General features: G+C 41.5%; 1 protein-coding gene across 1 annotated transcript; it reads right to left on the reverse strand.

The window, feature by feature from the left end:
- Positions 1-676: 676 nt before the first annotated feature.
- On the reverse strand, positions 677-23,014 carry si:dkeyp-87e7.4 (uncharacterized protein LOC557283 homolog). Its single transcript, XM_031296781.2, has 2 exons — positions 22,729-23,014; positions 677-4,445 (listed from the first exon to the last, which is right to left on the reverse strand). The coding sequence occupies exon 2, from the start codon at positions 4,433-4,435 to the stop codon at positions 3,368-3,370; it is 1,068 nt and encodes a 355-aa protein (XP_031152641.1). The 5' UTR covers positions 4,436-4,445; positions 22,729-23,014; the 3' UTR covers positions 677-3,367.
- Between the last annotated feature and the right edge of the window lie 1,098 nt (positions 23,015-24,112).

Consider the following 24,112-nt stretch of genomic DNA (forward strand, 5'->3'; position numbering starts at 1 on the left):
AAGCATCGCTAGGCCTCTGTCCGGATAGCTAGATAGCTAGATAGAATGCAGGTTTAAGTCACTTCCGCATTAGCTTCATTTTTCAGACTCGGAAGTTGCCGCTTGGGACGGAAAACTTCTGTAAAAATAATGCATAATCCAGCTAATTTAAAAAGCTCACATTACTGTATTGTGTGAAAAGTTAAAATTTTCTTTTTGGGGGTGCAAATGTTCCATCAAAACAAGTTCCTTCTCAAGACCATTTTGCAGACTGTGACGGTGGATCCTGGAATGTATGTGTGGTAGAGCCAAACCTTACTCCACAGCGCTGTGGACATAGGTCTGGAGATGTGAGACTAGTGGTCTATAAAATGTCAAAAATAAGCGTAATAAGAGAAAAAGTAACAATTTCCTGAAGCCCAATGAGACCTCTTAATCACTTGTTTTGTGCTGCCAAGAGATAAACCAACAATCAGTTTACTATCACAAAAGGGTAAGAAAAGCATGAAATCCTTACAACTGAGAAGTTGGAGTCAATTGTTTTTCATTTTTGCGCACAACTTTTGCCTCGGTGAGTCAGGGGTCTAAGAACATACACAACCTGATCACGTGGTAATAAAGCTAAACTTTCTCAGCAGTCGTGAGTCTTGTTATAAAAAAAAGTTGCTATTTGAGGGGGAAAATAACTACCTACAGATTCTTTTTAGATTGATTTTATTGAACAAAACGTTTTCAAAGGTCATGTAGGAAATACAATATTATACAAGTGTTGCACAAACAAGACTAACAAAGATATAGAAAAGGGAATTGTCAGTGGGCATGAACATGACTGCGTACAGACAGATCGGAACATAAAATTCACCAGAACAGGGACTTGGAGATCTGTAAAGCCGACCACCAAACACTGATGTGGTCTAAGATTAAACAGGGGAACAGAATGCTAATATGTGAATACTGCATGGACTCCAAACCATTAAGCACATATGTCCATTTTAAATCTGATTAGATCTTTCTATAGCGATAACAGCGTCCACAGCATTTTAACATGAAACAGATCTTTTTCGTGCTCATTTACTGACCGGATGGTGGTTTAGTTCTGTTTTACATGGACTTTAGGAACTGGTGGTTTAAAGTAGTCAATTTTTTGATCTTTTTTTCTCCTTTTTTTTTTTTTTGAAAAAGAAAAATTAAAAGTATACTTTGACAAAAAAAAAAAAAAAAAATCAAGTTTCGCTTTGTCTTTTTCCATAGCTTTCGTTCACATTTAACGGTCTTCTTGAGATCAGTAAAAGTTCCGGGAAAAAGCTATTAAGTGGACTATGAGTTAAGATTTTGTGTAAAAGTACTGTTTCCGAGGTCAACACTCAACTTTTCTCTCGTGGAATGTAGTTTTGTCCAAACATCGCAAACAGAAATTCACAGGAGTTTCTTACAGATGACAACATGAAAATGAATTAAGGTGGTTCCTCACAGTAGAAACCTTTTAGAAAACACACAAGGTGGTTTGGCAAGCTCATCCCAACCGGCAGGGGGCAGCAGTGCTATAACTCCCTCAGAATAATTTACAAGAAGTCGCTGCCCTGAAGTGAACTACAAAAACAGAATATGATGACATTCTTGTGCCAGTTATTTAATTCAGCACCAACGTTGCAAAGTTAGCACCTGTAGCAAAAAACAATGTGGGTTCAAAAAAAGTAAAACCAGATTTTTCAGATTATTTCACATATTTTCTACATGATGCAGGAAATAAAAATATTAACGACCTTCATGTTTAGGAAACAGGCGACAATTAAGCATTGTCACACTCACAAAGTGCATTTATTTTAGTTTGAAGGTGAGCCACATCAGTTTCATAACAGCAGAAGAAATCAAGAAACTACCAAAGTAGATTTTGATGGGCAATTCTCTCCAACAGATCACAGAGTTCTGATGGGAGATTAAACTTTCTGAAGCTGTAGTTTAAAATTTAACCTGTCAGGAAACAGAAAGTCTTGCAGCTTAAGTTAACAAATGTCATTTCTAAATCAGCCAAACAAAGGTCTTACATCAAGGCTCCAACTGACAGTTGGTTGCCTGAAGTAAAAAAAAAAATGTATTGGACAAAAGTAAATCTTGAGCAGCATTAGACCGACAGCAGATGGTTGTTTTTGTATCTGGTGTTTATGGCGGTGGACCAGGGCCACATCATGGAATGGAGGAATTTTGAGGGAAGAAGATGCAATTTGGAAAATAAACTCTGAAATTGGTAAGACATTTGTTAATATAGGATTCAGAGATGAAGTTTAATAGTGAGAGAACTTTAAAGATTGAAGTCAGAATTCTTATATCTCATAACTCTCAAGGTTTTCCGAGAATTAAGATCTAAAGATGAATCTTAGAAGCCCAATTGTTTGATGTAGGCCCAAGTCCTCTTCCATAGTCGCCATTTTCTGCAGTTCATTGGTTCATGTTTCTGTAGGACATCAAATCATCCAACAGTCAAAAATATTCTATAAGTCTTTTGTCTCCATTTGTGGATAAACTTAACCAAAAAGGAACACTTTGTGAAGTTCAAACAAATCATCCAAGTATCAATCTATCTCTGTATGGGCTGCAGGTTTGATTCCCTGCTATACTCGCCCCCAGAGCCTTCCTGATTTCCAGTGGAAACAACAAAAGTACAAAAAGGAAGACAAACTAAACATTTTCCTCTTAACTGTTTAGTTAAATTTGTTTGCTGGGACCACCCAACCACCATGTCTGCTCTTCTAAAGACTTTGGAAACTTGCCCTGCTCTTCCACTAGTTTATTTGGGTGTTCAATGGGATTGTCCTGTCCCACCACTAGCTTCATTTTCTCCTTCTTTTCAGGGGAAATGGGGTGCCACAGAGTGACAGCAGTTTTTAAGCGCTACAAGTAAAAATACTTGACAAAATGGCACTCTGCTCCAAATGAGTTATACATACTCTTTAAACAACTGTGAGGAGGACCCAGTGCCTTGTTAAAGGGCAGAAAATTCACTTTTGACCGAACAGTCACAGTGCATGCTGTGTCCCGAATCCATCAGCAACACTGGCTAGCAGGCAGTCAACTACAGCAGAATGATGGTTGGTTGAATTGTATAGTGTAAACTAAAGTGGACTGTGAAAATGTACCAGCATTCGGCCAAGTCTTTTCCCTGCCTGCTGAGAAAAGCATCACCTAACTTCAAATGCCTTTCAATCCCAAGTGCCCCTGTCAGGAACCAGAACTTCCACAGACAGACTGACCTCAACACTCAGCAGAGTTAACAAAAACCAATGTAAGACGTCTGCTATGAACACTGGGGCTCAGCCAGGTACAGGCTAATGGATGTAAAACACTAACATCTGCTAAGGGAAACAATATGTGTGGGTTTGAGGGGGGGGGTTCACTTATTCTGGTATCTGAAGTCTCTCAGCACATGGTTGAGAGGTTGAATCTGAATCACTGGAGACAGGTTGACCTGTAGGATCTTTTGCGCTTTTCTGCGGGCCTCAGCGACAGAGCGAGAGTCATCCACCTTTATCACTTTCCTTCTAAGACCGTTTTTGTCCTTCCAGCCATTCCTCTGCCGGGTCGGGTTGTTCAGTTCCTTGGGGCCCCGACCATCTCTGTGGAGGCCGTTTCCCCTCCAGCCATTGCTGGTCAGCTCTGTGTGAGTCTCTGGGAATGCCCGTCCATTTGTGTAAAAGACCGGTGCAGAATCTCCGATGAGGGCGCCGTCCAATCGGATGGGGCAGGACAGGCTCTTCTGGCTGAACAAGGCCACAGCTTTGGTGGGCGCCCCACCACCGTTCTGAGAAGGCTGCAAAGGTATTCCTGAAAGCGTTGGAGGGTGCTGTTGCTTTGAAAAGGCAACAGATGGTGCCTCAGAGGTTTTGTCCCAAGAAGTGTGAATCTGGAGTCGGGCTGTATGGAAGCCAGACAGGCCCTCAATGTTGGTCAGTCTGAGGCACGGCCGCACCTGCGACATCTCTACAGTCCGACTGGGTGTCCTGCTGCAGGTGATGGCACGATGATCCACCAGCAGCTCTGGAGGGCGGACCCCTTGAATCTTAGGGTTGCACTTCTCAGAGGTGTTCCAGGATGGGTGCACCTCTCTCTTCTTGGTCAGGGGCTTCTTTCCCCTCCTCTTGGCGGCAGGTCTGGCGCTCCTGTTGGGGGGCTTCAGCATGTCTTCAGTCAGGGGTTGGTTTGTGCTGGAGCGGTAGCCATAGACGTCCATGCTACGCAGCACAGTGGGCTTGTGGCCCTCCTCGCCCAGCTCCTGCAGGAAGGTGACCAGCTCCTCAGTGCTTGACAGGTCACGGGACATCGGGCTGAGGATCTTTAGAGCATCCAGGAGGACGTTGTGCCCCGCTGACGAGATCCGGGACCAGGAGTGAACCGCCCTTAGCTCTTCATTGGCAAATGCCAATGGCCGGCCAACCACGGGACCTCGCGCAGCGCCAGCCATGTTTCTAGTCCTGCCGGAAATACAGAAAGCATTTGGTTAAATAGAATCACAGAACAGTTTGTTATTTTGCAACCTTGTATTGTTCCTACTCCTTTTTTGTCCCCGTTCTACCAAATGAGGAGGAATTAACCTTTTATTAACTAAAAATGTATGTTTGTTGAGATATTGTGGACCTCTCACACTGCACTCTCCCATTGAAGCTTATTTCGGAAAAAAAAGTCTTGAAATATCGCAAAAGCGTTTATAAGCTAAATGCGACAACGCAATGGAAACAGATTTAGCAAATAATTAGTGTCATAGGTCTACATGAAGCATTGCTCTGGTGCCGCCGGAAATTCCGCTGGACGTCAGTTACCGTAGGCTTTTTTTTGTGTTGGCATTTTAAACTCCGGTGGGTTTATGAGGACTATGGTTAACTGCTCCTCAGATCTCTGCAGGGTAAATCCAGACAGCTAGCTAGATTATCAAATCTTAGTTGTCTGTTGCATGACTAAAACAACCTTTGAACCTATACGTTCCACCAAAACAAGTTCCTTCCTTACGCTATTTTGCAGAGGCGCCATTACTCCGTACGGCACTTAGCCAAAGACGATTGTGATTGGTTTAAAGAAATGCCAATAACCATCCCGGAATGCTGTGTGGACTCGTCAGACCATTCTCTGCAGCGCTGTGGAGGAAGGTGTGGCAATGCGAGACTATGGGTGCTATGACTTTCTAACCCCTGACCTTCCAATTACTTGTTAAATGTGGTCCAGAAACTGAAGCGTGTTCTGCAGCTTAGTTCACTGCAAGATGTCGTTGACTCGAGTCACTTGAATATTAAATGTTAACGTGAACGTGTACTGCTGCAGCTGCGACACACAGGCTGGGGACTTTTAATGGCTAGATTAATGCTCAGCGGAAAAACTAGTTTACTGTCAGCAGCAGCACTGTCAGACACTTCACACAGCCAGACCAGCAGACAGTATACCACCAGACGAATATAAAGAAACAGTAAAGCTCCACATGCTGAGAGAACGACCCCAACTGGCTTGTTACCACGGCAACCTTCACTCAGATCTGCACCTTTCATCTAAGAAGTGGTTGCCGGCTTGGCAATCAGGCATCAGCTTTTGGTTGCCGAAATTGACAATACGGTTGCCATATTTTAAACTGCCTATATTTGGAGCAATTCATTTCTTATGTAACTATACCACACGTTTGAATAATGTTGTAATATAATTTCCCATCCCTCTCAAATAGGGAATCACAAAACTCACGGATCGGATCACGGTTTTGAGTCACCGATCGGATACATTTTTGGATCAGCACAAAAAAGGGGAGAATTTAAATGATTTATTAGGGGTCCAAGCCTGAGAGGGCTGGGAACTGCGTACACAGCAGGGTTGTGGAACCCTATTGTTTTCCTAAGGTTTCTTTTTCTTATTTTTCTCCGCTGAAAAGTCCCGCTACAGTCTAAACCGTACATGGTGGGGGGTGCCATTTTCAGGACTGGTCCAGATCCCTGCAAGGACCTCAGACAAAACAATTCAGCTACTTCCACCACTTGGTGGCGCTATAGCACAAAAAACACCTTTGGCCTTATAACTTCCAAACCGTACATCGCACATTAAAAATACACATATCCACACGTTGCCTGAATACAGCAGAATCTTCTGATATAGGCCACACCCATTTCCGCCTAGACTTTTATGCACGAAAAATCACGATTTATCGTAAACCTACTTTTTCAAACTCCTCCTAGACCGTGCGACCAATCTGCATGAAACTTAGTACGTAGCATCTCCCGACCGACCTGACATAAAATAATTTTATCGGATAAAAATTGCGCAAATTACGCACAAACAAATTTGTGTAGCTAACTACTAAAACACAAACTTTGCCATATCTCGGCAAAGCGAAACTTTAGATTCTTGTTTGCCATGACCCTCTGGGGCTCCCCAACACATTTTACAAAAAAATTGCCACTAGGGGGCGCTACAAGTACAAAAAGTTTATATCTCATGAATGGCTCATCCGATTTTTACGAAATTTTGAGGGTACCATCTAGAGCCACTCCTGAGGTCACGCCTACAGTGAGGTACTGATTCGTCAAAGTGGGCGTGGCCTATAGGACCCAGGTTTGGATTCACCACTTACACTAATGTGAGCAACTTCAAATTTACAATGTAAATGTACAATGGTTCATGGACCTCACATACCAAAAATTACACATATGGACCATAATTACGTCAAACGTGTTTTTGCCTATACCTCCATTACACATTAGAAACCCTTACATCCACGTGTGCCTTGAATCAAGCGGAATCTGATGATATAGGCCATGACCATTTCCACTAATAAGTTTTTTCGTGTGTGCAAAACCAACTTTTTCTAACTCCTCCTAGGCCGTGCGACCGATCTGCACGAAACCTGGTACGTAGCATCTCCAGATGGACCTGACAAAAAGTTATTAAAGGAATTTTGCTACGTTAAACTATACGCAATTTACAACAAAACTAATTTTCGTAGCTAGCCACAAAACACGAACTTTAATATAATTGATAGGTATCAGAGCAAACTGGTATTATTGTTCGACATCCCATTCCGAGGCTCTGTACCAAATTTGGTGAGGATCGGCCATTAGGTGGCGCTATAATGAACATAGATGCGTTTTGGCCTTTTACTCAATCAAAACAAAATTCACGTTGCTATTCCGTCTGGTAGATAGGGCTACCGTTGTTTAAGCATTGGTGCCATATTAGCACCGGATTTTAACATGAATGATTTGCAGTGGGGAGGCTAGTCTTTACCTATGGTCTTTACGCACACACTGTGCTCGAAAATCATTTTTCCGGTTCGCGCATCTATTCATTAGACATAATGTTCTATGATCCACAAGTTTCGATAGCAGTATCGATAAGCTCGGACCTTATTGATTTTCGGGTTTTGAGAATTTTGGAACTGATTCCTAATAGAACCGGGTCTTGAGACCCATCACTAGCCGTGTCGCTGCCAGAATTACTTCAAGTCTGCTGAAGAATGGAGGAGAAACTCGCTTACTTGCAACCGTCCGCCCTGCTGAAAAGCCAAAAGACTAAAAAGGGCTGCAGATACTGTGAGGACAAACTGGAGTAAACATTGCCATAGCTTATCAGAAATGGCGACCGCTGGAGAGGTCACGTTACCAACAACTGCGATGGACGCAGAAAACTAGAGCTCCCTACTAGGGCTGGGACGGTTACCGCATTACTGTGGTCACGTGACGCCTACCGCGGGTCTGAGCTCATCACCGCAAAAAAAAAAAAACATTGGCCTGCACGTTGTGTCTAATGAAATGGATTCATTGTGTCTAATGACATGGATTCATTGTTTCTAACGACATGGATTGCATCTGATGACCTTGTGTCTTACATGGATTCAAGGTTTTCTAAACAAAACTTAACAGGTGGCGCAAATCTTGACCTCCAAATCCTCGATTCGATTACATTTTCGATTCTAAGGTCACGATTCGATTCTCAATTTTTACTTCTTTTTTTAAATGCTATGCCATTTTTAGACTCAACTTGCATGTAATATAATATCTGACCTTTGTTTGCAATGTACCACATTACATTGTCAAATTGAAAACATTTATTAACAACATAATGTAACAATAACATATCTTCAGTCAATTGGAAACCTGAAAATTTGTCAAAGTAAAAAGAAAAAAAAACAATTCTGAGGGCAGACTCTTCGCAGCACACAGAGTTTGGTGTTAAAGCCCCCAACGTCGTCTTCCAGGCAGCGCTGCCTGGAAGGCACTAGGATTAGGCAATGGTTATGGTTGAAGACAACGGTCGCAGTGCTGCCTTGAAGGCTCAGTTGGGGGCTTAAAACACCATCGAGCCAGCACAGCAGCTGAGCAGAACGATAGCAAATAGGGCGACTCGGGCAGTCCGCTAACTTGTTGCTCTCTCTAATATAACCAATATAAGCTGCTCTGTTTAGGCTACAAAACGTGCATGCAGGCTAAAATTCAACTGTGCGGTTTTGTTGGGATAAAGCTATAAGCAGAAGGAATATCCGCTAGCTGCTAGGCTAATGTGCAAAGGTAAACACACAGAATATGGTACACGCACATAGCAGCACATAACTCACTGGAAATACAATAACACACTTCAGTGAAAGAGGAGGGGGCTCAAATTCTGTCGATGGGTCGCCAGCATCTGCAGTTGCCATGCTATCTTTTGACTGGCTCTAGCTAAGTTACAGGAGGTTGACTCACTCGCAGCACTTCAACACGTGTTTTTTCCGCTTGACAAGCCGACCTGACGTGACATTGGGGCGTGGCAGTATCAACGATTCCATTTTTTATTCGATATTCAAGATTGTGACTTCATTTCGATGATGACACCCTTACTAATTATAGGGGGAGACATGAAAGCAGTCCTAGATCTAAATCAGGATAGATCAGGGGGCAACCACACAAAGACCCAGAAACACATGTCAGACATGTTTAGAGCAGTTGTGGAATTCCACCGTCTTACAGATGTATGGAGGATGCACAATCCTATTAGCAAGGATTACACCTTCTTTTCCACACGTCACCTCACCCACTCCCGCAGTGATTATATTTTGTGCTCTAGTGAGCTTAAGGCAATGTTCCACACGAAAGCAATAGAACCAGCAATTCTGTCTGATCACAATGCGCTGTTAACCACATTCCATTGCGATAGGTTAGGAGAAAGATCTAGAAGGTGGCAATTTCAAAACTCCCTTCTCCAGAACACAGCCTTTGATGCAGAGTTTAGAGCCAAACTGGCTGAGTTTATAGCAATCAATACTGACTCTCGGACCCATCATTCATTTGGCAAGCAACTAAAGGATTTATTAGAGATTTCACATCTTCCTTTGCGGTCAATTTGAAGAGAAAAAGAGAAGCAAGGATTGCGGAGTTGGAAGAACGTAAATTTCTGGAGCAGTCTCTAAAGACGCGTTTTTCTGAATCTACACATACTCTTTCAGTCACAAGTCGAGCAGAGCTAAATTATTTGCTAAGAAGGAAAGCTGAATTCATAATGCACAGAGTGAGGCAAAATTATTATTTCAATGGTTGCAAACCAAGCAAATTGCTGGCTCTGAAATTAAAACAAAGCGAGTCCAGAGCTACTATCAACAGCATCCGCACAGACCGAGGTATCTCAACGAATCCTAAAAGATATCAACGCCACTTTCCAATCCTTTTATTCAAAGTTGTACGAGTACTCCTGCAATCCAGATCCGACACAGTGCCAGGAGTTCCTAAAAGAGCTAAATCTGCCTCTTCTTGACCCAAAGGAGGCAGAAGAACTGGGTCAACCTATAACGTTAGAGGAACTTAAATCAGCATTAAAAACAGTTAAAAATAGGGAAAATGCCAGGGTTGGATGGAATTCCATCAGAACTTCTGCTACAGTACTTTGACATATTAGGACCTATCATTTTACAAGCTTTAACCTCGGCCGTAGAGATGGGTACTTTTCACCAACAAACCAACACTGCACTAATTTCTGTTATACCCAAAAATGGCAAAGATCTATGGAGTGCTCAAATTATAGACACATCAGCCTCATCAGGACTGATATTAAGCTCTATTCCAAAGTCTTGGCACTCCGCTTAGAACGCTTTATTAAGACATTGATGATTTCAACAACCTTTTCATTTATTTGGCAAAAAAGAGAATGTGTATTGCTATCTACAGGAACTTGTGTGCCTTTTTAGCACACAAAGATTGAAATATTACAGAATATCAATTGAAATAACTTGCATTTATCAAACTGCCAACTTCAGTGTAGCTCTTACCAAAATTGTATCCTTTAAAAGAAAAAGAGAGGAACTCTTAAAGCTCCGTCTTTTGAATAAGTCAGAATACATTAAACGTTAAAAAGTTGCGATTTTCTTTTGTATAGTTCTTTAAAAATCAAAAGGAAACTTGTTTTGGGGAGAATAAAATTACTCTAGGCTGAGTTTTCTTAGTAACGTTACCAAAAAAGCTCAGGATGCTGCAAATGTTGGTATAATATGAAAATGGCTGGTGGATTTAAGACAAAAAATAATAATTTGTGAATGAATCAAATTTGAACATGTCTGTCAGTGGCTTGCTGATCTTTACATTGTTAGTTAATTTCCTATCCTGGCCTGGCCTGGGACACACATTCATACGGTTTGATAAAGTACTTATTGGGACTTTAACTTATCATTGCACTTACAATAACGAGCGTAGCTGTCCTCAATTTAGGTCATCCTGTAAGTCTCATCTCCGTTTTTTCCTGCAGCCACCGTGTGTGTCTGTCTCTGTGTGTGTGTGTGTGTGTGTGTGTTTTTTCATTGCGCATGCGTCGAACTGTGTGACGCATACACTCTCCGAACCAAGACAAGCAGACCGAACGGTTCAGATGTTTTTTTCATGAACCGTGCCACCCCTAGTTTCACAGTCTCTATGCGACCGGTGAGTAACGTTAGATCTATAGCTTGATGCAGAAGGGAACATGGATTACAATAACTGTTCTCTTTGATAGGCAATACATACAGTTTATCAATGATATGGGTACTAAATATTTGTGTCAGAGAAATGGTAACGTATGGTCTTTCTCCAGGATAATCACTGTCAGAGTAATTTGCCACAGCTGATGATACTGCCCTATCGAGAGCCAGACCTGTCTGCTAACTCTGGAGCGTGGGACACAGTTTTGATTACTATACATTTATTATTGTTTATATAAAAAAATAAACAAGTTTTACACCACATTGGTTGTAATTATTTTGTGCAGCATGTACGGAAATGAGATATAATGTCTTGATAGTTATAACAAATGAAAAGTAATTCTTTTTTTTATTCGAACAATATAAATATAACACTATATAAACAAAGGGTACTTCGTACTGTTAATTCCTCCTGGGAATAGATAAAAAAGGGAAACTATGTAAATTGTGTAATTGTATGTGAAATGAAAGTTTTGAGGAAATTGCAATCCTTTCTCCACTCTGCTCTGAAACCAAAGCAGAGCGGCGCCTCGCTTTGAAGTTGTGCTTGTGCACATCTGTGTTTTGGGGGGAGAGCCGCGGGCAGGGGAAGGGGTTAGACGGAGCTCAGAGGAGATGCTACTTTGAAATCTCGCTAGCTTCTAGGGGTGCATGATATATCGACTCAATATCGTTATCGCAATATCACGTTGCGCAATTATATCGAAAGTGCCGCAATAAGTATGCGATATTTTGTTTATTTTGTGGAGCGATGCGTCCCGTCCATTGGCTGTGTGGCTTAGTTGTGTTCGATTTAGAGCCCGCTTAAAAAGCTATAATGATCACGTTTCATTGGCTAGTTACCGTGCCACTTGCACGTTAGTGCACGTCAGCGCACGGGTCCACTAAGTCACAAACCCTATGGAGCGAACCACCACGTGACGTGTGTGTGCACATTTCGACAGAGTGACAGTGTAAGTGAAGAAATAGAGACAACAAAACGAATCAGAGAAGCGAAAGAAAAGAAGGACCTAAAGAGAGAGCGAAGGGAGTCAGTGGAGCTAAAGAAAGAACACAAAAGTAAAAAAATTAGTGTTGCTCAGGGAAAAGATGAAATAACAGAGATTGAACAGGCAACGTTAGTGGCCAAAAGTAATGCCTCCTCGGTAGCTTGGAAATACTTTCTATATATCGTATATATCGTGCAACCCTACTAGCTTCTCAACCTTACCACAGGGTGGCTACAGGTATAAACAAGTTAAATTTAAGACTAAGCCTTTTTAATACCACTTCTGAATGAAATTTAAGACCAAACTTACGATGGAAATACAAATCAAAAGTGGAAATATACAGTAATCTTTCCAAGTAAACACACTGTCTGTTCAAAATGAACAGTATAGTAAAATGACAATAACTGGTTGAGTTTAAGAACATTGACTAAATGTGTGTAATGCGAAAGGATAACACAAAAATGCCATTGCTGTCCTAAATTATATTTATTACAATATTTTCAGAACATTTAGGTCCCATGAACAAATGCTTATAAAATCAAGTAAATATAAAAAAAACACTGTTCCTTTTGAACAAAAAATATAATAAAATAAATAAATGACAATTCCAGCTGCTTTTAAAATGCAAAGACATTTACATAATATTTGTGTGCACAAGTTCATATGTCTACTCCTGAGCTTTCGTGAATATACTTGGAAAACAATCTTTTTTATATAACAATAAACAAAACACTGACTTGGCACTCGAGAAAGCCTTCCCAAAAGAGTGTACTTACCAATTTATAATAATGTACATGTGCACAACTGAACATATGAACACTTGAAACAGAGAGGCAGGGAGGTAAGGAAGAGGGAGAAAATGCCTGATGAGACATTATGGCATATGCCTGAGTTCTGCTGATTGATCTTCCAGCACTTTCTCAACCTCTTTGAGTTCTGTGATTTTTTCTTTGTATCTTTTTCTGAGTATGTTTAGCTGGGCCATGAGTGTGCCTGATTTACCCTCAGCTTGCTCTGCCAGTTTGTCTTCATCTTTTTCCAGGCTGTTTGCTACCTCAATCAGTATCATCATCTTCTTTTTGAGCTGCTCAAGATGGTCTTCTGCAACTTTTCTCTTTGTGCATTGCTCGCATGCTTTCTCTTTTCCTGGTCCAGGTGTAGCCGATACTAAGACCTCGCTGAAGCTGCAGCTGCCAAAAGCTCCTTTGTCAGAGGTACTTTGAGACACTGTGTCCTCCATGTTATCAGCCTCTATCTCCTTATTTACAGAAAAGCCCCTCTCAACCGTTGCTTGGCCATGGGAGAGGAGCAGAAGTTTCCTGGAGAAAGTCCAGAGTTCAGGGTAGGATTAATGGAGGAGCCCATGCAAGAAAACGTCCAGTCTTGTAAGCATTGGTTGGAAGGAGGAGAATGATTCATCTTTTGCTTCCAGAGACAAGAAATTTCTAAATTGCTGGACAATCACATCACCTTTCGTAAAACAGATTAACACAAAACAATTAAAAAAAAAAAAATCAAATCAATGTAATGAAAAAGTTTAGACAGACAAACCACACACACGGGGAAAAAAAAAAAAAAAAAAAAAAAAAAAAATCACATTAAGTGTGACTGTACAATCTGCTAGACTTCTAAGTCTTAAGTACCAGCAGAACCTCTGAACAACTCCTTTCATAGCACAAGTCGGGGTCTGAGAACATGTTCGTTGGGTCCAAACATGCCATCTGCCTCACAATGGTGTACTTCAGTGGGCTCTTGTCTTGCATTTTCTTGACAATGTTAGTCAAACAGTCCATGCAGTCCTTTCTAAATGCCAACACACTGAGCTCGCCTAGGCTGCTGTTGGGGCTACTCTGGAGTTCCTAACAGGAAGAGGGGAGGAGGGCCTGTGAGACTGACTAAAAATTTTATGCAAAAATAAAGTTTTGATTTCCTGTACCTTAACCATTGTTTGATTTTTGACATCTTTGCCTTTACCTTTAGGACTACTTCTGCTCCTAATCCAATGTCCACATCCTTTAGGCGAGCTCTTGCTTCCTTGGCAGTTGTGTCCAGTTTGACCATTTGCAGTGTAGTAATGTCATTAAGGATCTCTGCCTTGATGAACCTCTTCAGCAGGGTCTGAGAACATATACAGTACAACCTATATAAATAACAATACAAATTAAAAAAAAAGTGTTGGAATTGTTGAATTTCCATACATTTTATTTATCCATGGCATGTTCTACATTACCTTCATGAGAATAGCCAGATCTTTACTGATGAATGGCATCACAGGCTCATCTGTCTGATATCTGGTCAAAAAGGTGGTGAAGGTCCTAGAGACAGCCATGCAGAAGTGCAACTTGGCCATTATGAGAGGGTCATTCCGTGCCTCTGCAAGAGTGTCATAGGATGATGTTCTAGGGTTTGGAAGTTTTTTCTGTTTCACTGCATCCACACACATCATGATCATTGGCCATATTGTAATAGTCTGTCGACGACAGGTAGGTTTTCTATCCAGTGATGCCCACAGAACGGTAGGGGAAACACAGATGTCTTGGTCAAAGTGCAGAAATCTTCTCTTCTAGCAGGGGTATTATGAAAGAGTGTATGCAATGCCCTGAGCACTTTCTCCAGCTGCCAGACACCACTGCCAGAAGCCACTTTTGAAGGTATTGTGGAGTGTGTGAAGCCCACAGCTCCCCACCACAATCAGCTGGGCACTTCCAAATGCCTCTGCATGTTCCTGTTGGAGCGTTGAAAAAGACTTCCAGTTGACATTTGGTCCATCCATTGAGATAGAAATCATATTTCTCAGGTCAAGCTGCTGCACACACTCCTGGAAATTAAAACACGCAGACATTATGGCATGGTTTTATTTCAGTTAGCCTAATAGCTGGTTTGATCTGCTTTGAGAGATGATTTCATGGAAAGTACCCCATGCCAATCTCTAGGTATGGTGAAGGGTATGTGATGATGTGGGGCTATTTTATTTCCAAAGGCCAAGGGAACTTTATCAGGATGCATAGTATCCTGGATCCATGAAATAACTGGCCTTTAAAAATAAAAATCTGCCTTCCTCTACAGGAATTTAACATAGGGGTGTACTTACTTATGCCCCCTGTATTTTAAAGGAAGAACATTTATTTATTTATGATACATTATTCATTCACAAAGAAAATTGGTGTCCTTAAAGGTTGGATTTTTTCTACTTTTTTTAATTAAGGCATTAAGATCAATTTCCAAAAGATGATTTTTTTAAATTCCTCTTTTTAGTCAACTTTAGCATGGGTTCTTAAACTTATGAGCAGCACTGTATACTATTTAGACATATTGGCAGGTAAACACCAGACTCTACTACCATTCTAAAACTCAATTTGGCATATTTCATTTTAATTTGTCTAATTAACATGTAGTGCCCTAACTATAGTTGTTATTGAATTGACAAATCAATAAAGCTTAACTATATGATACACAACATATACAAGAGGTTAGTTAATATATTTATGGCAGACTTACTTTGAAATGCTGAAGTAGGTCCTGGGCAGTTGTATGGCCCATGAACTGTGCTCCGTAGAATCTTGACTGGACGTGGTCATTTAACCAATAACGCACATGCAAGTCCAGTTGTTTGCTTTTGGTTGTGTCTCGTCGAACATAATTACAAACGCACCGCATTTTTGGACTTCGGTGATGAGCTCTTTTTTGATATATTGTGCCAATCCAAATTCAGACCTGCCAACCTTGAAGACATTTCAAGAGAGTACAGAGTACAACTGCCCCCCCCGAGCGCGCGCGCACCTGACAGCCCGCCGCCAATGTACGCTCCACCGTTGCCCACCCACCAGTGAGAAACCTAACACCATAATACATAACAGACACATGGCGTTTGCAATCTGAAAATGTAGGTAGAGAGGGGATAGATTATGATAGGCTACTATGAGTAGGTCACATTCCTGCATATTGTTACAAATATTATGAATTACGTCACACACACACACACACACACACACACACACACACTATATTCAAATACATTGTTTGGCTCATCACTACCTCCTAGATCAGTGGTTCCCAACCTGGGGTACGGGGAACCCTAAGGGGGGCGGCAAAGATCACAGGGGGGGGCGCAACTCTTTATCTGGTTTGAGGTTGAGGTAAAAAAAAAAAAAATATTTGCACATGTTAAAGAATACACTAGAATATATAATGTATACAAAAGTCTGTATAAAAACTATACATTTTTGTTCTCGCTTAAACTTGTAGGCAGGCTATTTAGTAGGCCAAACCTCCGGGACCTCTTAACCTGTGACCTTTGCTGTCATCAGGTCAGCTGCTAGCTGCTATCATCCTCGTTTTTCCTGCCGCCACGGCATCACTATTTTATGAACGAAACATGGTGGAGAAACGTAAAGTGCTGATAACTCCTCTGTATCAAATAAGAAAGTAAGGGAAAGTTACCTCAACTTCGGTTTCGGAGGGGGAGGGGGCTCTGCTTTTCTTAGACATAATAGGAAAAAAGGTTGGGAACCACTGTCCTAGATTACAATAAATTATTATTACTGTGTAGAAGAATGGAGTGGATGAATGGCCGTAGGTGTACTGAAACTAAATGTTTTCTTATATCCTGTCCAATTTTGTGCCCATATATTTGTTAGTCTAGCCAATAGAAGGCAGAGAGAGCTAATACATAGGCCTAAGTACTTCTGTGTTAAAGGTGAGAGTAAGACCAGGTTAACACATAGCCTTCTTCTGATTACTAAAGTAGTCTAAGTAATGATTTACTCATAAAGCAACTTTAAATAGGCCTAAAGCAACTATTAAAAAAAGCACAAGATTGAAGCCTGGCAGACACGATTATAGGCTAATAAATAACATGAGTCAGATATTTTCAGATAGGCTTTTCAAAGATTAACATGGGTGACATTGTATTATGTCAGTTGCCATCACATTGGCCTAGCAAATAGCCCTATTGTATGCTATGCATCATTAACTGAGCTCGTAACAACTGGACTCCCAGTTATGATGTCAAGGTCATTATTTATGTTCATAAATTCAAGTAGGCTAAAAATAGCCTAACTGTTACCTTTACGTTAATCAGCATCTGGCCTGTCTAAAACCCTTCTAGTTTTCTAGCCATTCCACCACTTTTCTAACTGCCCCCAACTAATGGGAAGGATGGCGGGTGTGACAGGCTAGCCTATTGACACTATGAACGTTTTGTTTCTTATCATCCTTTTATTTTTAATATCATTATGTTTCGGGGGGGGGGTTGGCGGGGAGTATTTGCAAGAGTGTATCGCTGCAGCCCTGAGACCTCCTGTCTCATTCCTGGGCATGTCCAACGCTAAACTCAGATGTTCAGAATATGACGGTAAACTCAGATGTTCAGAATAGCCTACGAAACCGTGAATTATTTTCTAAATGAAGTCCCGGTTAAGTTAGCGGGCATGAGAGGCATGAGACGGGAGGTCTCCAGGCTGCAGCCATACCCGACTCGTATTAACCATACCCGAGTATTTGCGTGTGGGACTGTGTTCGTTACCTGTTGTCCCTTCGTGACTGACATCGATGTTTGTCTTGCACACGGTGCAGAACGCGTGATGAGGTAGCCTGGACATGTGGATTCAAGGCCATCTCTCCCGATAGCTGTCAAGTTTCCGTAGTTGGTTTCCGAACCTTTTTTTGAGGCGGTTCAGTCATGGCATACAAGCCTACAGTTACCCGGCCGGCCGGCCAGCCTAGCTTGCTTGAGGCACTGAATTGAATTAAACGTGCGAAGCATTTGGCTAGGAGGGGCAGGTGGACGGAGGGTTAAAATGCAGCACTCCGATTGGCCGAAAGCTTTTCACTCCATTTACACGCTGTGGCTGAGCGGCAGAATCAACGGCATATAGATTGCATAGAAACTGAAACCGGCGAAATGAAAGATGCAACAAAATCACACATCCATGAACAAAATGCATACCTAGAGAGCAGGGAACCGTAGAAGCGTACTTAAGGGTCAAAATGTGTGCCGAGTACGAAAAATGCGTACATGTTGGCAGGTCTGCAAATTTAGCCACGTATCCGGTCTTGTCTTTTCCACAGGTAAATGACTGTACAAGCCCCAAATCTGGAAACATTGCTTTGAACACTTCTTCAATCCCGTCATTAGACCTGTATGAATTGTGGCTTGTCACCATCCTCAGCACCCAAATCACCTCTGCTCGAAGTGTTGGCATAGAGCCACAAATTGTTCGGAGGTCAGCTGGCATTGTTGGCTGTGGATTTCCCATCGTAATATCCAGCGTTGTAGCGTTGACATCTTTGCTAGCAGTGGAAATGGTGGAGCAGAAACTAGCAATGGCGGGCTGCTGGCGTGTCTTTACGTAGTCTGTGTTTTTTGCTCTGTACGTGCGATTCCACCGCTCTGATCCTCACTGTCCCAAGTTAGTAATTCTTCCGACACAACGCATTGTGTTGCTGTATTACCTGTATGTCGCGAAAATACGAATCCCGCGAAATTACAAATCCCACTGACTATGGCCACGCCAAGACCCGCCCACGAAGCAGCTCGATTGGTTGGGGTTAGGCATTTGACCTTTAGTGGTTAAGGTTAGGATAGCCGATTGGTCAGGGGATAGGTCATGTACAAACGGGGTTATGGTACCTTGCGTAAAAAATATTCGACCTGGCTGGCAGAACAGATTGCCTGCATTTTCACGGTGACATGACACAAACATTCAACACAAACACTTTCACCACTGCTCATTTTATAAAGGCCGCCGCAAGAAAATGTGTCTTTGTTTACATTGTATAATGTGCTGTTGGATTGCTTTTTATTTTGCAATTCTGTCTGCCATCGGACATGATTGCAGCACGCTAGCTGGCAGAGCTAACTAGCTAACATCGGCAGTCAAACAAAACAATGTCTTTTTGATAATCTACACAATTTTTCTTGCAGTAGACTTTCTACAATAAGCCGTGCTAAAAGTTACTATAATCCATTCAAGGAGTTGATAAGCAGACAGATTAGCTAGCTAGTTGATTAAGTTGTCTACTTCCACTTTATAAACAGATAACCATAGCAGCCAACGTTAACGTAACGTAGCTGCTTTAGCGACGTTTAACATTACCAGCAGAGCAGAGGGAAGTGTCAGGGAGCAGAGACATTTATTTAGACAAGTATTTAGATGAAGTGAGCTTGTTTGACCATGGAGATGGGATATGCTCGCTTATAGCTTCACCACAGTCGTACGTCAGTGGCCGCGGGTAAGAGGTCGAGGGGTGTGGCAATGACATCATCGATACGATAAGTATGCGGTTTCGCTGTCCAAACGAAGCCAAAAGGGAGCCATTTACGAATTTTTTCACCCTGGGACCAGGTTTCAAAAAAGTGCATTTTCAGGCAGTGTGTTTACTGGATTCGTGTGGATGACGGGCCCAAACGATGCTAAACATGTGCATTATTCTGCAACATCATTCTGTGATGCTGAAACAGTAATCCATGCATTTGCGTCTTCCCGACTTGATTACTGCAATGTCCTTTTTCTGGTCTTCCAAATTGTGCCACTTGAGGCCTTGCTCAGAACACTGCAGCCAGAATCCTGACAAAAACTAGAAAATCTGATCACACAACACCCGTTGTGGCCTCTCTTCACTGGCTCCCAGTGCAAGCTAGAGCTGATTTTAGGTTCTTCTTTTAACATATAAAGCACCTACATGGACTCGAACCACCTTATTTATCTGAGGTGATTACACCATATACATCGACACGCACTCTCCGCTCCCTTGATTCTTGTCTCCTGGTCATTCCCCTAGTAAACAAAAAATCTGTTAGATATAGACCATTCTCCTACAGTGCCCCTCATCTTTGGAATGGCCTCCCATAGGGGTGCACGATTCAGAAAATGTCAAAATTGATCTCAAGATTCGATTCAAAAATCGATTTTCGATTCAAAAACGATTCACAGTATGAAATAAATATAGTTACTTTTCCCATGTGATTTTTTTTTTTTTTAATATATATATATATATATATATATATATATATAAATAAATAAATAGATTTTGGAATTCTATGAATCGATTTTGAATCGCGATACGAATGTGAATCGATTTTTTTGCACACTCCTAGCCTCCCACTACATGTTAGAAGAAGCTAACTCAGTTGACATTTTTAAATTTAGATTTAAAAGCCACCTCTACTCATTATACTATAGCCAACCATAACACGTCATCCTTTCTGCATCCTTCACAAACAAAACTTCTTCACTTTTGTAGTGTTTATTATTACTGCTTTAATGCTGTACAGTTGTTTTGTTGCTGTCTGACATTTCTGTGTTCCTTTAATTGTAAAGTGCACTGAGACCATGTTGAATGGTGATTTTACACTTTAAATAAAATTTGATTGATTGAGTCATGTTCGGGATGGCAGGGATCAGCCAATCAGTGTCTTCGTTTTGTTTTGCAGAAATTACATTTGCTGACTCAAGGTTTCATTTTTGGAGTCAGCGGTGAGAGAAATACATGGTGGATATCATAAAATGTACTAGCTGCGGTCTATGAGTCATGCATTCATGCGTGCGTTTATAAACATTTGAGTAGACTGGTATGGTGTGAATATATTTAGATATGCATTTGGGTGTGTTAAGTTTATTTTCACTTTTTAAGGTGCTCAGTTACATTAGCATAAAAGTCCGCTAGCTGCATGCAAACACTCACAATGGTATTATTGTGCTCACATGTACTCCCGTAATACTGTATATGATTATTATTGGAGTGCTCACAATGGCTGTGTAACGTGGACCTATGTTTGAGTTACTGTCTCTCAGATTACAGCAGCAAGGAGGCTGTTTGATTTAATATGGAGCTATAATGGGAAATTAACGTGTTTACATTAAACTAATATTAACTGTATCACATTGAGTCATATCATCGAATCGCACCGAATCGTTTTAGCATCGATCAAACTGAATCGTTTCATATTAAAATGTATCGTCCCTGAACCGTATCGTAGCCCATGTATCTAGATATGTATCGGATTGTCTTATAAGGGAGATGCACACCCCTATTACATATGATGTAAATGATCAGATTCTGCACTTATGCCTTTCACTTTAACACCAAATCATCTGCCATCGTCTCCTCGAGTATAATCTGACTCCTGCTACTCTGACAATTTCACGGGGGCCGCAGATAAGCAAAAATGTATTGGTAATCAGTTTTTTCTGGAACTTTTTACTGACTACCGTACCGCTGCCATCTTGTAATTTTGGAGCCAGAATCTGCGCAGTAGTGATCGGACTGGTGAAGTACATTTCGAGGATAATTGACGGACATGTGCCTGTTCACACTTCATAAAAATGGCAAGTTTTCAAGAAATATGGGATCGTGCAACAAGATAGGCCTGCTTGGTTCTTTCGGGAAATTAGGGCAAACTTCATTTAATATTGTATGTGGCGTTATCTTTTGCGGGGTGCAAATGTTCCACCAAAACAATTTCCTTCCCAAGACTATTTTGCAGAGCCACCATCGCTGCGTCTGGAGCTTAGCGTGATTGTGATTGGTTTAAAGTAATGCAAACAACCCAGAGCGTCTCTTTCTCCTATCCTGGAATGTATGTGTGGTGAAGCCAGACTTACTCCGCAGCACTGTGGAGGTCTCGCAATGCGAAACTATGCAAGCTCTAATCAGTAGTCACAGTAAGCTTCTTTCAATCTTCTCTGTACTAAACCACCATTTTACTGTCAGGATTGTACATTTAATTTAATAAAGAGTTGAAGAGATGGGATAAGCTCCCCGAGCTAGCTAGCTTGCTAACTGACATTTATCCACAATAACTTCCTCCATTTTTGATTGTCTTAAAAGGTCAGCAACATACCAGCATTTTATTTCAGTGGCCACTCGTGGTATTGCAACGTAAAATCGGCAAAAAGGTTTCTCCCCATATGCCACCCTTTTAATAAGACGTTTGTAAAACTCATGTCAGGGCACTTCGGACTGCAAACAAGGTTGATTATGACTATTATAAAAAAAAATTCCATGGACGTTTTGGATTTTAAAAACTTACCTCAAGTTCCACAATAAAAAGTCCATAGGCTGAGCAGGAACTTGCGGACCGGGCCAGCGGGAGAGAAACTATAGTGCATATTCAGTGGGCCGCATATCACAAAAGTAAACCCGGAAGCGTAGAAACTTTTTTGTCGTATGAGCCAGGCGAGCAACTCCGTCAAACTAAACAGATGCCATTTTGAGATAGGTATCCAGTTATTATTATTATACATCCATGGAGATTACAGGTCAACAAAACTAACCCAAAACAGACTGTTTACTTGATTTATAAGAACAAAGAAACATATAGCCTGCTGGTGTCACTACATTTTTTTTTATTACATAAAATACTAAAATAAACAAACTAGCCACTAAGGGCTAAGCTACAAAAACGTGCGCAAACCTACGTCGTACTATAGCTCTCGAGCGCCCCCCTAACGAACGCGCCAACAAGACTCCTTTAATTTGTAGAACACTGCGCTCCAGAACACCTAAACTGTAGCCAGATACACATTAATGTAACTGCTGAATAGAGGCTCATTTACAACTTTTAGTGGTTTGATGAAAGACGTCGCCATTTTTCACACAGACTTGTAAACTGCCAGCGACAAGCCTTGCTCGCCAAACACTCTCCCAGTAATCTTTCCTCTGTCTGAGCAGCTACTAGTTACAGAGGCTCCCACAGACCCTCCAGCCAACACCGGCATGGCCCCTCAGCTCGCCAGACATTATCCGACGTATTTGCTGAGTCGGAAACGTTAAGGTAACCAACGTGAATGAAAGCGCTCCACAAAAAAGCGGAATTACCTTTTAACGTCGCTGTTTCGGCATCCTCCGGTCGCCGCTGTGCCGACGCTTCACAGTAAAATGGCTGCAACAACAGCGGTGTGGATGACAGACCAGGGAAGAGAGGCGGACGCAGCCGGGGAGAGAGGAGAGGGGGCGGGCTCTGTTAACCCCGCCGAGGGGTGGGGGTGGGGAACGGGCACAAGTGACTGAAAAATATTCTTAGGTTCAACCAGAAAAATCCGTTCTGAAACAAAATCCACATTAAATCCCAAGAGAATCAAAACACGTTTTACGGTATTTCACATCACAGTATTAATTTGAACAGTGGCTCTCTCAAGCAAGAAACCTAAGTGCGTTATGACGTCACGGCTGGGCGGGGTTAATGCCTATTTTTGTGTTTGTGACTAAAATTCTTCGCTTCAACAACCAACCAGCCATCTTGGTGACCTTACAGATTATCAGTGGTGGAATGTATCCTACTTAACTACATTTCCTGAAGTACTGTACTCAACTACATTTATTTGACAGCATAGTTAGGCTACTAGTTACTCTACCGATTTTTATTGTTAATACACAATCTAAATCAACCAATACATTATGATTATTTTAGGTTAAAGGCCATGTTGCAGGTTAACCAACACTGTTGATTAATGGGTACATAAAGCACTCAACATATGTATATCATTGTTAAAAATGCCTCCAAATAGTGTTAAAGGACAGTTTTTGTCATTTTTGGTATTTGTGGGTTTTTTAACGCAATTTGGTGATGACGTCACTTTGGGGAGACGTGCCTCAGCCTAGTACTAGAACTATGGTGACTGACTGGGATGAGGAAGAGGTGTTTTTACTGTCAGTGAATAGCACCGAGTGAAAGTCAATGTTTTCTTTATATCTAGTGACAGTGATCATGTCGTTAGTTCAGATAAGTACCGGTAAACTTATCTAGATCTAGAAATAGAAGGCATCATGCTAGCTGTGGGCTAACTTGCCAGTCCCACCTGTAAAATCCCCCGACGTTGTAAACACATTTTCGATTAGATATCTCACGTTTTGATGGTAGCCTACTAGCTCCAGTAACAACATATTTGCCTAATGTTTATTTATTACTTGGACGGGGATGCTGTTCGTCTTTTCACAAGTTTAGACAGCTAGCTAACGCTACGATGACGTTTTGCTAATGTTAGCGCAACAGCGTTAGCCTAGACGGCTAGGTAAATATTACGACTGCCTTCGGAGTTTCCTATATCTGCGTCCACGTTGTCAACATAAGACATGTCGTGTTAGTGCTCTTTTTGTACCATAATTGTATTGAATGAAATGTTAAGCTTCTTTCCTACGAGATGGGTGGGGTTTTGTTACGTTACACACAAAGCTAACTGGCTATAGTTAGCCTATACGTATG

The sequence above is a fragment of the Sander lucioperca genome, chromosome 16 (genome assembly GCF_008315115.2).
Source record: "Sander lucioperca isolate FBNREF2018 chromosome 16, SLUC_FBN_1.2, whole genome shotgun sequence".
Classification (NCBI taxonomy): Eukaryota; Metazoa; Chordata; class Actinopteri; order Perciformes; family Percidae; genus Sander; species Sander lucioperca.